The sequence below is a fragment of the Sycon ciliatum genome, chromosome 9, assembly GCF_964019385.1.
Source record: "Sycon ciliatum chromosome 9, ocSycCili1.1, whole genome shotgun sequence".
NCBI classification, from domain to species: Eukaryota; Metazoa; Porifera; class Calcarea; order Leucosolenida; family Sycettidae; genus Sycon; species Sycon ciliatum.
The window spans coordinates 8,151,881-8,168,613 of NC_088651.1; the positions used below are offsets into that span (position 1 = coordinate 8,151,881).

Genomic DNA, 16,733 nt, shown 5'->3' on the forward strand with positions numbered 1-16,733 from the left:
CCCATATCTGTCCCGTACCGTACCGTACCATCCAAGACAGCTGGCTACAAACAGCTGGCCACAATACATGTACAGTCAGACCTCGCTTAACCGCACACATCCGTTTTCCACAAAAATATCCGGATGGGCGAGGGAACCGGATAATCGAAAACACACACTGTGTGTGTGCATAGCATTGCTGTAAATCGGTGACCAGAAATTTTCTTCCGGATGGCGAGGGATCCGGATAAATGAGGACCGGATAAGCGAGGTGTGACTGTATTCAAATAGAGCTTTCAAATGCAAGATCATAACGTGAAGCAACTTGGAAGAACGAGTATGAATGCGAAGTGTATCGGGGAATGCATATAGGGCGATAGTGCGGGTTCAAATCCCAAGTAATGCCTTGAAAAAAATAGAATAATTGACAAATTTATAACATCCCTATGCTTTTTTTGCCTAGGTCATCAAGCTGCAAGGTGGTAGACGGTGTCGTAGTACCCTCGACCGTACCCTGTCCCGTACCGTATCGTACCATCAAAGACGGCTGGCCACAAGCAGCTGGCCACAATATTCGAATAGGGCTTTCATGTGCAAGATCATAACGTGAAGCAACTTGGAAGAATTTGTATGTATGCGAAGTGTATCGGGGGATGCATGCAGGGCGATAGTGTGGGTTCGAATCCCAGGTTATGTCTTTAAAAAAAAATAGGAGAAATGAAACATTTATAACATCCCTATGCTTTTTTTTCCTAGGTCATCAAGGCAAAGAAAGCATAGCGTAGGGCCCTGAGCTTCCAAGCTCTCTCGTCATTACACTACAGTGGCCAGTGCCTATCCGGCTTCATCTGATATAACATAGTCATTACTCTCCTCGGATCCCATCCTCACTCGGCTGGGCTGTTGAAGCACACCAGCTGGCTGTGATGCGGTAGACAAGTTGGTGGTTGACAAATTACTTGCATTGCCTTGGTTTTTCTTCACCACCTCGCCATAAGCAGGGTTCTCGGTGAATTCTCCAGCTGGGTAGGTGACGGCAGTAAAAGCAGGATTCCTGGTGAATTGTCCAGCTGGGGAGGTGGCGGCAGTAAAAGCAGGATTCCTGGTGAATTGTCCAGCTGGGGAGGTGACGGCAGTATAAGCAGGATTCCTGGTGAATTGTCCAGCTGGGGAGGTGACAGCAGTAAAAGCAGGATTCCTGGTGAACTGTCCAGCTGGGGAGGTGACGGCAGTAAAAGCAGGATTCCTGGTGAGCTGTCCAGCTGGGGAGGTGACGGCAGTAAAAGCAGGATTCCTGGTGAACTGTCCAGCTGGCGAGGTGACGGCAGTAAAAGCAGGATTCCTGGTGAATTGTCCAGCTGGGGAGGTGACGGCAGCAAAAGCAGGATTCCTGGTGAATTGTCCGGCTGGGGAGGTGACGGCAGTAAAAGCAGGATTCTCGGCGGATTGTCCGGCTGGCCGTGTACTTGCACTTGATGTCATCATAATATTATGATGGCTATTGTCTTCTCTCACTATACCATAGGCTTCGTTGTCAGTGCTATGTAGATGTGATTCTGTGCCAGCCGCGTTGGTTAAGTGCATTGAGCTGTTCTGGAGTGATTGGCAAGTACTCAATAATGCGGAGTTGTCTCTGAACAGATGTTGTTCTTGATTCTTCGTAACGGTTGTGAGGGCATGTACTTCCTTTCCTCCCGAGTCACTGAATCCATGATGTGTGGAATAAATGCTTCTGCGCCGAGTGGAGGCTGCACGTTTTAGAATGATGATACTGAATAGCAGAATTACGCTACACCCAGCTGCTGCACAAGAAATGGCAACCGTGGTTTGAGTTGAGAAGCCCTTGGTTGCAGACTGTTTGTCATCCTCCCCTGAGTGACAACAAAGCAGAGAAAGGATACGATATGTTCATGGACATGTGGGTGACTACTACTCCCCCCCCCCCCCCCCCCCCCCCCCCCGCTACCATACATGTACAAGAGATTGTTTCCAGTATGGTCTCTCTCTTTCTTTTTTCAGTCTCATAATTTTTGAAGTCAAGTCGTGACTCGTGCGTTTTGGACGATGTCCGATCATTTAGCTCTGTCACCTTCGACGTTTGCCGGTGTTTTCTTCCGTTGGGCTTGGTTTTTGGGTTGCTCCGGTTGACACCTCCAACGTCCTTTTAAATTTTTTTTTAATTTTTTGTTAGGTACCTCCTCCCGTACAATCTTACCTACAACCTTTCCTAAGCTGGCCGGCCTGCATGCACCCGTGCTACGTCATACTCACCTTTCGTTCCGTTGGCCTGGGTAGCTACATGCGCGCCCATGTTTGCCATAGCTACCCAGGCCCTTTATGGCGTTGGGCGCCAATGTTGAGTATGAAATAGACGCAATATTCTCCAGACACAATTCACAACGGGACTGGTAGGTGGAACGACATTAATTAGGGTAGACGAAGAGACGGAGACAAAGACAAACTACTACGACTACATTATGATTATAGACGGGAGCGAGATTATTATTTTGAAGAGAGCGAGATTATTGAAGAGAGAGAGCTCGACTGAGAAACAACGCAATATACAGGGCCTGGGTAGCTATGGCAAACATGGGCGCGAAAAGCACAGCAATCGACAGAGCACCCGCACATTCCACGCCTCGCATAACTTATAACCTATATTGTAGCAGCAATATTGAGAAATCTATCAGACAGAGTAAACCAGCACTGTCACAATCATGACCTGTGTGTGAAACCGTACAAAGCTCCTCATTGGGAGGGAGGGAGGGTGGGAAACCAGCTTGCAAAGCAAGAAAACAAAATATGAGGAAGTACAAGTACGCCCAAAACTGTCAGACCTCGGTCCCAGACCTGTTTGTTCGAAAATAACAACATTAATTTTCTTGTTCATTTCGTAAAACTCAGCCAACAAGAAATGAAAACTTCTTTTCTCACTCACAAGTCAGTACAGTCTGTACTATATACACACCTGCACACATACTCTCACACACACACACCTACACACACACACACCTACACACACACACACACACACACTCTCTCTCTCTCTCTCTCACACACACACACACACACACTCATACACACACACACACTCATCACAGAATAAACAACTGCGGGGACAGCCACAGCAAGGACGCTAAAGCATAGCAGCAGAATCACACAGCTAGCACTTGGGACACCTGCAGCAGATTGGGCTGGGACTCCTGAATGTAAGCCTTCATAGCATCACTTCTCCATCTTTCCTGTCGCTGAATGAGCCTACCGTATTTTCCGGAGTATAGTGCGCACCTTTGCATAACGTGCACCCCCAATCTTCATTGGGGGTGCGCACTTCAATCTTCATTGAAGTACATGCATTTCATATTCGGAGCATAGTGCGCACCTGCGATTTAGGGCCTAAAATAGCACATCTAAAGTGCGCACTATACTCCAGAAAATACGGTATCTGGTACTCCTGCTGCAGCAGCCGTGGATGCACCTCCCGACCTCCAACTGTGTAAACCATACCCGTCTGGGTTTACGCCGATACGCTTCAGAGCTTCACGCACTTGCTCTCTTGCTCTGCTGTAGGATAGCGAGTGTTTGATGGCGGTCCTGCCCTTCACACGAGTTATACGCCCGAACAGCTTGACATGACCTTGGTGCCCTCCTTTTTCAATCAGATGCTCCACTAGCGATACCGGGCACAGGTCACTATCCCACCGGCTGACGAACACCCAGCTACCTTGCCTCAGCTGGTCGTTCTTGCGAACTTGCAGGAAGACCGCCATACGCGATGAATTGATGGCTACCTCATCCACGAAGATGTTGGCCAAATCATCCCACCTCATCATACCGGCATAACTCCAGCAATTCACCCACACCCACAGCTTTCCACTGCCAGGCAGTTGCTTACGTGCTCAGAGCACAATCACCTCCCCACAGTGGGGACATCCTGCAGCAGGACCTCACAGGCACTGCATGCACGCATTCTCGCTCATCGCCGCATGCTCCACAAACAGACATCATTCCCAAGCTACCACCCCCCCCCGGTGCGTCTGCCCAGTGTTGACTCCGAGACCCACGGTCGGACGAGCTGCCCAGGCCTCACCACCACTGCCGTTTCCGTGCTGCCTTCTCGATACATATGTATGTACACTGTATATCATGTGCACATTCACATGTCTGAAGGTTTGTGGTTTTTCAATAAAAAAAATAAAATAAAAAAAATTCCGTCAGAGAAAACCACACCGGCCAGGGAATTACAGCATCCCTCTTCTAACAAACACAGTTTGTCACTGTACAAATGCGTAGCGCATACCTTGACCTTTGACGCCCATCGCCAGAGGCGATGATAGCGATGCTACGGCAGAAGCCATAGCAACTTGTGCTGGGATTGCACCATTCAACAGCTTGCAAGGCTGAAGAATTGACCGTCACTATTCAGCCTGGTCTACACCATACAGCTATTTGAAGTGACATTTTCTGGCCAGTGAATCCCTATTTTTGGTCTTTTTCTTCTTCTTTTTCTTCTTTTTTCTTTTTTTTTCCCGCACACACATCACACCACATACTCCGGCATGCACTGGCTGTTGGTAACCACCCAGGAGAATGAAAGAAAAGTCAGGAAGAGTCTGAGAAAGAGAAGAAAGACGTGTGTGACCATAATCATCGGGAATCGAACCCGCAACCTATCGATTGGAAATCGCTGCACATACCACTGCACCATATGGGACACACACGTCACAAGGACTCACACTGCCACCAAAGAAATTGTATGGGCAGGTACCCTCCAGGAAGGTATCATGAGACTTTGGCAGGCTGATTGCCTCCTCAACAAATTCTGCCCACTTTGGGCCACTACGCAACTTTGGCCACCATGGCTCCGATTGCCATTCTGGAACAACCAAAGTAGCGTGGCATTTTGACACGATCAACATACCACACGCCCTATCAAGTACATTGGTGGTACCAGCCAAACTCTTTCTCTGCTCCAATTCACAGTGAATGCATCAATACCCGAACACCCCGGGTTCCACCACCGTGAGCAGAATCTACTCATTTGCTTTGTTCTGCTGCTTGCAAAGCAATCAATTATGTGAGGGCCCCACATCGAATCCAGCCAATCGAACAATTTGGGATTTAACTGCCAGTCATCTGTATCAGACAGCTTTGAAAGGTAATCGGCCAGCTTGTTTTCTTCGCGAGGCACCCATTCTGCCAGCAACTGAATACCATGCACGGCGCACAGCTTGTGAATCTCCAGTGCTTCGCTCTGCAAATGAGATTTTTGAACTGCCTACTTGTACTTGTATGATGTGCACGGCTGCCTGGTTATCGCTTCTGTGAATGCAAATGCCACCTTCAATCTCTTTCGACAGCGAACTCAGAACCAACAAAATAGCCCGCAACTCACGCCATGTGGAGCTGGCACTAGCCTGCACACTTTCTTTGGTCCATTCCCCTTTAGCTAATTCAGTTCCTTTTGATGTGACTGAGAAACCTCCCCAGCCAGAGTTGCTCGCGTCGGACCACGAGAGCACTGTCACCCTCTGGGGTCATTTTTCCAAAAAGGTTGACCGCGGCATTGACTAAACGAACCAGACCACAACTCCAGATCTTGAAGCGCCATTTGAGACCAGCTGAGTTTTGCATGCCACGACTCACGGTTCATAATCAGTGCATAAAATGACCTCGTCCTCAACCTGCAAATGGGGCCTAATGCCAGCGACATAGATAGCAAATACCCCGTAAGCCTGGCCAACTGTCTGGCAGTTGGGTATTCGACCTGTGACAGCTTTTCTACAAACGTCTTCAGCTTTTCCACCCGTCCCTTAGTGACCCGTATGATCCCTTCCCTCATGTCGACTTCCATGCCAAGCATTTCTACCGTCCGTGAGGGCTCCCAGTGGCACTTATTTTCGTTTTGGACAAATCCGGCCTGAACTAGATCTGATTTCAATCTTTTCGCTACTGCCCGTGCAACCTCGACCGTAGAGTGGCAACCCGACCCATCATCCATGTAAAGCTGGCACCTGATGCCGTCCCTCCGCCAGTGTCTGAGTAAGACACGGGTTACCTTTGTGAAAATGTATGGGGCAGTGGTTAGACCGAAAGGCAGAACACAGAAAACGATCGAACCACCTGCGATCACCCCGTTCCCCACCCAGGAGAAACCTAAGTACTTCCAATACGCCTTCGCAATTTCAATATGATGGTACCCACTCTTCATATCAAACGTTACCAAAATAGTCTCCCTGAGAGTACACATTTGCCTCGACCTTCATGTCCTCGAGCTTGAACTTTAAGTTTTGCAAAAGCTTGTTTACATACCTCAAGTCCACAATGAGTCGTAGCTTCTTGCCGTTGTTGACAACGCCTAATGGACTGGTGACTACAACATCATCCCTTTTACTTCTTGAATGCAACCCTGGTTCAGCAGACTTTCCACCGAGTCACAAACAAACTCGGCATTCTCGCATGCACTGCGGTTGTTTGCAAATTCTCTTGCACGCGGGACCTCTATGAAGGGCAGTGCGTATCCATGCAGTACTATGGTTTGAATAAACCTAGATGCCCCCATCACGCGCCAAAATTGCATACATTTAGCTAGGCTACCTACTTGAACATCTTGAACACCAACTTCACGCACATCCCACCCACCATCAGCCTCCATCAAATAAGAATCAACATCTCTTCCTTCATCGGAATGAATTGGTGTAACAACAGCAGGCTTTTTTTCTAGCAGCGGGGGCAGAGATGGAACTGCCGGAGCAGGGGTTGCTGTGACGCCCGGCGTGAAGGGGATTGGGGAATTGCCCCAGCTCCTGGACAAGGTGGCTGGGGCACTGCCACAAATGGGCTGCCTAACATTAACAATGGGGGCTCTTTGCTTCGTGCTTTGAATCGCAGCGATTAGCTTTTTTGACTTTTCGGAGGACGACATGATGTCGACCAGCTCACCCCCCTCTTGAAACCTGCTGGCCGGTTTGTGCCGATGCACATCCGCCACCGCCAACTATTCTTGTCTAGCAGACAGCAACGACTCACCTCTTCTGAGCCTCTTAAAGAGACTCCGGCCACCGGGCCTTCAGCTTCCGCAGGGCCCCGCCTGGTTTTCTTGAGTTGACATTGCAGCTGCTCATTCAGGCCGTGCTGCACTTTTCAAGATCTTGTCTTCCACTTTGGCGCTGACATCGAGGTAGAGGATGTTCGTGACTTCTTCGATTTTTGGAATTTTTTGGTTTTTCTCTTCCGGCGGGAGTCGTCCGACGAGTCAGACAAATCTGATGACGAGGACGATGACGAAGATGATGACGAAGACGATGAAGACGACGACGATATATAAACATTACGACGTTTACGCTTGGATGAGGACGACTCGTTTCCCCGTTCCAGCTGTCCCTCGAGGAGCCTGATTCTCAGGGCGCTGGGCGCTCTCTTCCTTTTCCGCCTGAAACTTCTCCCTCATTGCATTGAGCTCCACGCCCAGCTGCGCTGCCTCGGGGCCTCGGATTTTCTCCTTGGAGGTACGAGCTGCGCTGCCGAGGGGCCTTGGATTTCCTTGGAGGCATAACGGAAAGGCAGGTACGACTCAACAAATTAATGATGAAATAAAGGGAGTCCAGAAAAAAGGCAACCAGCTTGCAAAGCAAGAAAACAAAAGATGAGGAACTGCTGCGTACCAGTACGCCCGGAACTGTCGGACCTCGGTCCCAGACCTGTTCGTTCGAAAAGAACAACATTTCTTGTCTATTTCGTAAAACTCAGCCAACAAGAAATGAAAACTTCCTTGTTCTTTAATATTAATTTAGATTTTCCAGTAGTCCTTCTGAAGAGATGGCCACGAAAACGTTCGAGTTTAATAAGTCGGACCAAGTAGGTCCTTTTCTCTTTACATATCGCTATTGTCTCAACATCCGAGTTCTTGTTCGTATCGTTTCAACATCAGTTTTGAAATGATTTCTGTGCATATACCATCAGATCTATAGGCTGAAATCATGCCATTGTTACCTTCAGTTGGTGTCGATCCATGCCACATAGTTCCCATCATTGTCGTTTTCATTGCCGCGGTGGAAGCTGTTGCTAGTGGTTGTGTTCCTGTTATTACCGCTTTCATTGTAATCAATGTGTTCGTTTTTCTTGTTGTTCTTGCGGCTGATGTGGCTGGTGCTTCTACTGTCAACATTGCTGTTGGTGCTTTTGTCATCCGTTTTGCCTCCGATGTTCCTGCTGCTGCCGTTGTCGATGTGGTCGCCGAGACTGTCACTCCTGGTGTCATACCAAGCTTTCCTGATGTTGTTATCGAAGCAGGTGTTGTCATTGACGCTGCTGCTGTTGTTGGTGTTGTCGCTTCTGCCGTTGCTACTGCTGATGTTGTTGTTGGTGTTGTTACTGCTGAGGCTGCTTTCGTTGTCACTGCTACTGCTACTGTTGGTGCGGTGGTTGGTATGGTGGTTGGTGTGGTGGTTGATATGGTGGTTGGTGTGGTGGTTGGTGTGGTGGTTGGTGTGGTGGTTTGTGTGGTGGTTGGTGTGGTAGTTGGTGTGGTAGTTGGTGTGGTGGTTGGTGTTGTTGTCGGGGTGGTGGTTGGTGTGGTTGTCGGGGTAGTTGTTGGTGTGGTGGGCGGGGTAGTTGTTGGTGTGGTGGTTGGTGTGGTGGTTGGGGTAGTTGTTGGTGTGGTGGTTGGGGTAGTTGTTGGTGTGGTGGTTGGGGTAGTTGTTGGTCCAGGTATATCTGAAATCCAAACACCATCAGTAGCAGTCACATTACTAGCAGCCACAACAGCAGTTTCTTCTTCATGAAAACAGCAGCCACAGTAAAGCAACAGCATCAATAGGAGCAGTAGCACATTCCAAATACCAGTTCAGTCAAATGCAATCATTATAATGTAAGCCCTGTGCATGCGGCCAGCGGCCAGCCAGGCACACATGACCATTGCATTTCACACACCATGGTCAGAATCGGAGAGTGAATAATTTCAACCATGGAGAATTCATGCATACTTGGATGGATGCTCGCCTGAATTGTGCTAGTCAGCACTGACCTTCTGTCCTGCTGTATTGTGTTAAGTGACAACGACCATTGAGCGCTACCCCTCACCGTACCCGTGTGGGTCATCATGGCACATCTCCAAACAATCTTGTTTGGGGATGTGAAATGCAAGTTTGTTTGGAAGAGACCACATGCAAGTTTGTTGGTAGAGCATTTTGCAATAGAGTACGAGACAACAAACATTACGCAACTCGCGGCCCGTCGTCTTTCTTTCAGAGTTCCAGGACCTGTGAGAATTTTATCATAATTATAGAAGGCCTTGTCTCGCGTATGTTTCCTGTTCCTTCATATTTGGCTTGTGTGTGTTGGGGGGATAGTATTTGTTGTGTGTGGCTGGGAAGAGCAATAGTACTTGTTGTGTATGTGGGGGAGGGGGGGGCAATAGTACTGGTTGTGTATGTGGGGGGGGGCAATAGTACTGGTTGTGTATGTGGGGGGGGGGGGCAATAGTACTTGTTGTGTATGTGGGGGGGGGGCAATAGTACTTGTTGTGTATGTTGGGGGGGGGGGCAATAGTACTTGGAGGTTAACATAGGCAACTCTATGCCGCTTTGCTAGCTATACAGTACAAGATGTTTCGGATCGGAGCGTTAAAAGTAAGTTCTTCCCGTTCTACTCTTTTAGAGTAAATGAAGGCATTGATCATGCAAGGCCATAGTACACATAGTACACATGTAAACTGTTTTGAAGAAGTATGGCCAGCATGAATTTACACTCAGACTGCAATGACACTAACAACATCAGCGCCTTACCATCCAAGATGATACGGAATGTAGGAAGTACCAGTGATGCAGAACTAACTGCCCATTCCGTTCCCACAGTGATTGTGGATCGTGTGTAGAAGGCATCGCCGGTAGAGGTGAATTGACCACGAATTCCGCAGCCACTGTTGGTTTGCGCAAATCCAAAATAGAGGGATTGGTTGGCATGGATTATCAACTTATCGCCTGTACTTGTAAATCTCTGCCGGTAGTAGACTGCGCCACTGGACGAGCTAAATGCTGTGACGGATGACTGGAAGATATTTTTGTAAGTTGTTGAAGCAGTCTTCTCCCACACGAGAAGTTTCAGTGAGCATGATCCACTGTGGATTGTTTCCCAGCCACTCAGCTGCTTAGCACATCCCGTGGTATAAGTCAGTGGTATCACAACAGATACTTTGCAGTTAAATATTGGGCACACTGATGCACTAGTGTCTGCTGGTTGAGAACCTCGGAGTGAACAACTGTGTACCTCTGTGCAAGTAAGCAAGAGAAGAGAACGTGAACAGGCTGGTATCATTGTAGTGAATTGATTCGGATTGATGGTGGCATTGGCTACAACTGGTGTTATCTTCTCTCCTTTTTTTTTAATGCTTCCCACAGGAAAAATTATCTTTGAAATTTGTTATAGTAGTCATTGGTTTGAGGGAAAGATGCAAACGGGAAAAGTCTGAAGAAACAATTGACTGTCACTGCTAGGATTCGAACCAGGAACCTTCACTTGAGGCTAGCGATGTGTTAGTACATGTATTGGCAAGTACTATACAGTATCACTCTCTCTCACTGCCTCATTCTCTCATACTCCTTCAATCTCTCTCACACTTACTCCGAGCATTTATGTCCTCTCTGTCTCTCTGTCTGTCTCTATCTGTCTGTCTGTCTGTCTGTCTGTCTGTCCGCCCGCCCGCCCGCCTCTCTCTCTCTCTCCCTCTCTCTCTCTCTCTCTCTCTTTCTCTCTCTCTCTCCCTCCCTCCCTCCCTCCCTCCCTCTCTCTCTCTCTCTCTCTCTCTCTCTCTCTCACTCTCTCCCTCCGTCCCTCCGTCCCTCCGTCCCTCCGTCCCTCCTTCCTTCCTTCCCTCCCTCCCTCCCTCCCTCCCTCCCTCCCTCCCTCCCTCCCTCCCTCCCTCCCTCCCTCTCTCTCTCTCTCTCTCTCTCTCTCTTCCTCCCTCCCTCCCTCCCTCCCTCCCTCCCTCCCTCCCTCCCTCCCTCCCTCCCTCCCTCTCTCTCTCTCTCTCTCTCTCTCCTCCCTCCCTCCCTCCCTCCCTCCCTCCCTCCCTCCCTCCCTCCCTCCCTCCCTCCCTCCCTCCTCTCTCTCTCTCTCTCTCTCTCTCTCTCTCTCTCTCTCTCTCTCTCTCTCTCTCTCTCTCTCTCTCTCTCTCTCTCTCTCTCTCTCTCTCTATCAATCTCTCGCTCTCACTCACTCACTCTCACACTAAAATGTAAAACCAGCAGAAAGCCTTACTTTCACACTTGAATGCGGTTTGATCCAGCAAATATCCATCACCGCACAAGTGAGATAGCGTGGGAAGACATACGCCATCTTTTGATAGACCCGAGCAGATCGTACAGGACGTAGTGCTGTTGAGGATATCACAATCTATGAATAGCATCACACAGCATACCCACACGGCAATGTGCTGCAATGCATCCAAATGCAATACAGGTCAACGAGAAAACACAATGTTACATTTTATATAAAGTTACAATAACACTTTGCCTAGTACAATTGTGATCTACAGCACCGCAAAGTACGAGAGAGCGGCCCGTCTCGGGAAGGTGCCCCGCCCTAAATGTATAGCCAGGAAAGGGATAATCGTGTGGCAAAGTGCAGCTGAGTTTGTATGGTGTGAGAGTCTTAGTGTACTAAGGTCACACTCAGGGGCCGCTTACATGAGAATAATATGCTTGGGCTTATTCAACCTTAGGCTACATTGTAGAATATGAACCGCAATTCAAATACTCATAGCTTACACCACCTACACACCTACATGTACCTATTAGCATTACACCTACCTACTTGTACAAACACCTAACCAGAAACACTTACCTATGAAAGCTTCAAGTTCTGTGGAGGTCAAAACCTTAGAAACAAATCGAATGTCATGAAATCCGGTAAAAGATCGCAGTGTTGTAGAACCGATTCCATTGAGTGTCCCAGTTAGTGGTGCTGAAGACAAAGTAGTCTTTGCCAGTTCTGTGCCACCTACACGCACTGTCAACTGTTTGCTTGTTGCAGCATATGTCAATGAGAAATCTTGCCAGCCATATTTCCTTGACCGTGCACTGTTGTATAATGTGATATTCTGCTTCTGTTGATCCGCAACGGTAATACGCATGTGCATACACATATGCATACACACACACATACACACACACACACACACACACACACACACACACATACACACACGTGAAGACACACCCGTGAACATACATATAACCATAGATTGAGTTACATGATTTACACACACATGTGCACACATGCACCTATGCGTACACATGATGATATTACAGTAAAACCTGTGACTAACGACCACCCCCTGGCACATTGGCCAGAGACAACAGGCAATTATGTTTTTATATGTTTCACCAAAAAGACCACAAAAAAGAACAGATATTCGTCATAATAAAATGACTCAGGCCATTGTCATGATGTGGACTGGGAGCTTTGCGGAAGTACAAGACAATAATATACATGTCCAAGAGGAATACCAAATTCACAAGCAAACGCTGAACTTTTGGGAGATGTCCTACAGTGCCTGCTAAAATATTATTCCAAATCGACAAGAAGCGCTATGTATGGTCCTTCAATAGCAGGTGTGTATATCAGAGCCTCATTGGGCATCTGCCCTTGTTTTTCGGATGCCATTTAATGCTCCTTCTCAAAAAGGACCTGATTATGTCAAAAATTATGACTAACGGTGCTGACGTTCTACAACTAACTGCCAATCAGCTCTAGCATGTCTTGGTTGCATAGTTTAACAGCCTTCCAGCTGCTTGTACGAGGTTCAAAGTTATTCCCGAAGTTATGTTAGTAGAGCCCACGGCGCATCTGCCAGGACAATTTAAATTTTGATATTGTCACTGGCGCGCTGCTCTCCGTCCTCCATCCGCAGTGGGCTAGCTACCCCTCGGATGTCGCCTCTACCATCCTCAGCTTTTCAGCAACCAGAAACCGGGCAACGTCGTCGCAGGCAGAATCCCCCTAGCAGAAGTGATTCTCTAGTGTAATTTCCGCAGGCAGCAGGACCTAGCCAGACATTCGCGGTCCTGCTTGTGATCACACTCCCGTTTTCTGGTCCCCTTTTTCATAGGGGCGACACTTGCGCATCTGGGCAGTCATGCTGCTAGTAGTAGTATTAGTGTATGTGTGTGCGTGTATGTATGTGTGTGTATATGTGTGTGAGTGCGTGCGTGCGTGGGTGCGCGTGTGTGTGTGTGTGTGTGTGTGTGTGTATGTGTGTGCGTGCGTGTGTGTGGGGGGGGGGGAGGGTGTGGTAGGGCCACTGGCACGCTATCGCGCACATGTCCCATCCAAGACAGCTGGCCACATATTCAAATAGGGCTTTCAACACCCGGAACATAACATGAAGCAACTTGATGATCTCTCGTTCAATCATCTCAACTGGAGTGCGCTGCGATATTACCATCCCACACATTACTGTAGTATTAGGGAGGTTTCGCTCTACAGAATTACGTATGAAAATCTGTATGTCATACGCGCCGGGGAGCGAGGGCAACTTTCACACGTACAAGTAGCGGATTTCCGTAGGAAAGCTCTTTCCTACGTTGGGTCCTCCGTAGGACTTTTGAAATATTTTTCGCATCATCCGGATTTATTCATGGCAACGTTCAAGCCGCACGAAACACAAGGTACACACGCCGTACACCACATGCAAAATATAAACAGACAACGCGGTTTTGGTTCGTGGTGCATGCGGTGGGCACATGCAGCCAACGGGTCTCCAAAGCAGCAAGGCATGTTTAGCAGTCGTGGAGAAATCACTCACAGCTCTGATTTTTACGTATCAAAATTACGTGCAGTTACGTTATTTTCATACGTAATTCCGTAGAGCGAAACCTCCCTATTATGACAATGTTACTGCAAAACTACATGTATAATATACATGTAGTTTTGCAGTAACATACAGCAATGATATCATTGCTGTACAAATCTACTTTTACAGTAGATGACAACAGCACTGTAAATCAACATGGAATTATTACTTCAAAGAGAAATTCTCCTGCTCAAAAAAATGTGCTCAATACTCCTATGAGCAGAGTGTAAAACCACGAATTGCAGAGCAGCAAGCTTTGTTGTTACCAATCAATGGCTTCGTGTCCTTGAGAAATCAACAGAAAACAGTTGTTTATGTATAGCCCAAGGGCATGACACCATGGGTAACGACAATGCTTGTTGCTTTGTGATTCGCGGTTAACATCATTACTGCAAAACTACATGAGATCATTCTAGTAAAGTGTATGACATCATTGTAGTAAAGTGTGTGACATTATTGTAGTAAATGACATGACAACATGATTGTACTGCACAATGTAGTCATGTAGGCAGCAGTACAGTGTATAGCCAGTACAGTGTAGGCAGCAGTACACTGAGTGTATAGCCAGTACAGTGTATAGCCAGTACAGTGTATAGCCAGTACAGTGTATAGCCAGTACAGTGTGTAGACAGTACAGTGTATAGACAGTACAGTGTATAGCCAGTACAGTGTGTAGCCAGTACAGTGTATAGCCAGTACAGTGTACAGCCAGTACAGTGTACAGCCAGTACAGTGTATAGACAGTACAGTGTATAGACAGTACAGTGTATAGCCAGTACAGTGTGTAGACAGTACTTACAGTCACACCACCTCCGCTGAACACTAAATATGAATAGTAGCGTCGACTGAATATTGAACCTGTTTGAAAAGGTTGATACTGCACACTTGCACCTGCACATGTATTGTACACGTACACACACACACACACACACACACACACACACACACGCACACACACACACATACACACACACACACACACACACACACACACTTGTACTTGTTTCTCACTGCCAAAACTGGTCACGTGGGTCTCCCCGGGAGAGGGGAGAGAGACTTAAAAGGAATCTTGGAAAGATGCCTCAATTGGCTATTGAACCACCCAATGGCCGACACCCCTGAAATCCCCAAAACTCTGGGTGGCCTTGAAAATGATCCCACTTATGGGCTCACCACACCTCAGTAAGTGGGTGAGGACAAGGTGCGGAAAAAGGATTGACGGCACCAGGGTGTCCGTCCCGGGATCCAACTGCAGTTACCCCTGCCCCCAGTGACGGTAATACTTGCTACTAGTGTGGGTGGCTAAATCAGAGTGGATCTGATATAAGCTTCACTAGCACCATTGATTACACAAGAGTTAATCTAGCCAGACGCAGTCCATGGTTAACAAGTACACACACACCTTTGACCTTTGACGCCCCATCTCCAGTGGAGATGATAGGCTACTGAGTTGGGCAGTACTTGATTTGGCGCCTCAAATCGCCACTTCTCCTAAACGCTCTGCCGCATGCGCAGTGAAAGTCCTTCGGTGCCGGGGGAGGAAGACGATGTTGATGGACCCGCCTGCGTCATTCCTGGCGATCTTGTGCGAGCCGATACCACTCGGACTCCGGAATATCCAGCGACCGCAGATCACCGATAATCGTGTCTCGCCAACGCTTCTTTGGCCCATGCCGTGGTCTGGTTGCCTCGAGCTTCCCAAACAACACTTGTTGAGGAATCCGGGCCGCGTCCATACGGGCAACATGACCCAGCCAACGCAGACGGTACTCACGCAGGAGAGTGCCAATGTCCTCAGGAAGACGCGCTCTCTGGGCTAGATCAGCAGTAGTAAGATGACGGGAGTGCTGATCGCTCCTTGAGACTCCCAAGATGGAACGGACGCATGAGCGATGAAACAGATTCAGGCGATTCATCTGCCGGGCCTTCATGGGCCAAGTCTCTGCTCCATAGAAGAGGGTAGGGAGGACAATGGCCTTGTAGACAAGACGCTTAGACTTAATGGATAGGCCGCTACACCCGAAGATTGGCTTTTGGAGAGCGCCAAAAGCACGAGAGGCCTTGGCAAGGCGGGAGGTGAGCTCCTTGTCCACAGCACCGTCTGCGCTCAGGACACTGCCAAGATAGGTAAAGCTGTCCGCAACCTCCACGCTTCCTCCATCCTGAAGATCAATGGAAGGTGGCGGGTCAGAGCAGTTCACCGCCATGGCCTTGGTCTTCTGGACGCTCACAGTTAGACCCCAACCCGAAGCACAGGATACAAACTCGTTTGTCATCGTCTCTAGGTGACTCAAAGAGGTGGTGTAGAGAGCCGCATCATCAGCAAACTGGGACTCTGTGACGTCAGTGGAGGCCAGTCGAGACTTGGCGATCCGGTCCCCAACAAGCTTCCTGCCGACACAGTAGTGGACCCGTACACCCGGAACAGAACAGAACCCAAGAACGAACGTCCTCGCGATGGAGTGTGTTGTGAATGTCGGCCAAAAGCACAGTGTGGACGGTTAAGATCATTAATTTTCAAATGGCCGAGTTTGTCGCTACTTCTGAGGTGTTATTATGATAAAATATTGCGACAGAGCTTTCGGCCATACTGCAATTTACTACATCCTCAAGATGATCCTTATCCTGAGAGATTCCTAGACTTACTGTAACAGTTTTCCCCTGTTCTCTATAACTTTACACTCCCTCGCACCTCATGCGTCTTACGCCTGTCTATTAGCACCTTCATTGGCGCCATTGCCACATGTATACTATCACATTTTGCATATAACTGGTCGAGGCGCGCTCAACCAGGCCTCTTACTTTTCAAGTTTGATTAAACCTGTTACACTGGTAGCAGAGGATGGTTCCTACTCTGCTTTTGGCAGGTGTTCTGCTTACGCTCCTCGTACTCGTCGTTCGG

The 16,733-nt window shown here is 48.3% G+C and overlaps 1 protein-coding gene across 1 annotated transcript in view; it reads right to left on the bottom strand.

Moving 5' to 3' along the window:
• Nucleotides 1-242: 242 nt before the first annotated feature.
• Nucleotides 243-16,733, bottom strand: part of LOC135824730 (mucin-2-like) — a 42,990-nt gene continuing 26,499 nt past the window's right edge. The window contains exons 6-11 of the mRNA XM_065337441.1: nt 14,631-14,722; nt 11,821-12,082; nt 11,236-11,370; nt 9,765-10,247; nt 7,972-8,694; nt 243-1,850 (exon numbers count right to left, since the gene is read on the bottom strand). Of these exons, the coding sequence (XP_065193513.1) occupies nt 814-1,850; nt 7,972-8,694; nt 9,765-10,247; nt 11,236-11,370; nt 11,821-12,082; nt 14,631-14,722 (2,732 nt within the window). The 3' untranslated portion in view covers nt 243-813. The remainder of the gene's footprint in view (nt 1,851-7,971; nt 8,695-9,764; nt 10,248-11,235; nt 11,371-11,820; nt 12,083-14,630; nt 14,723-16,733) is intronic.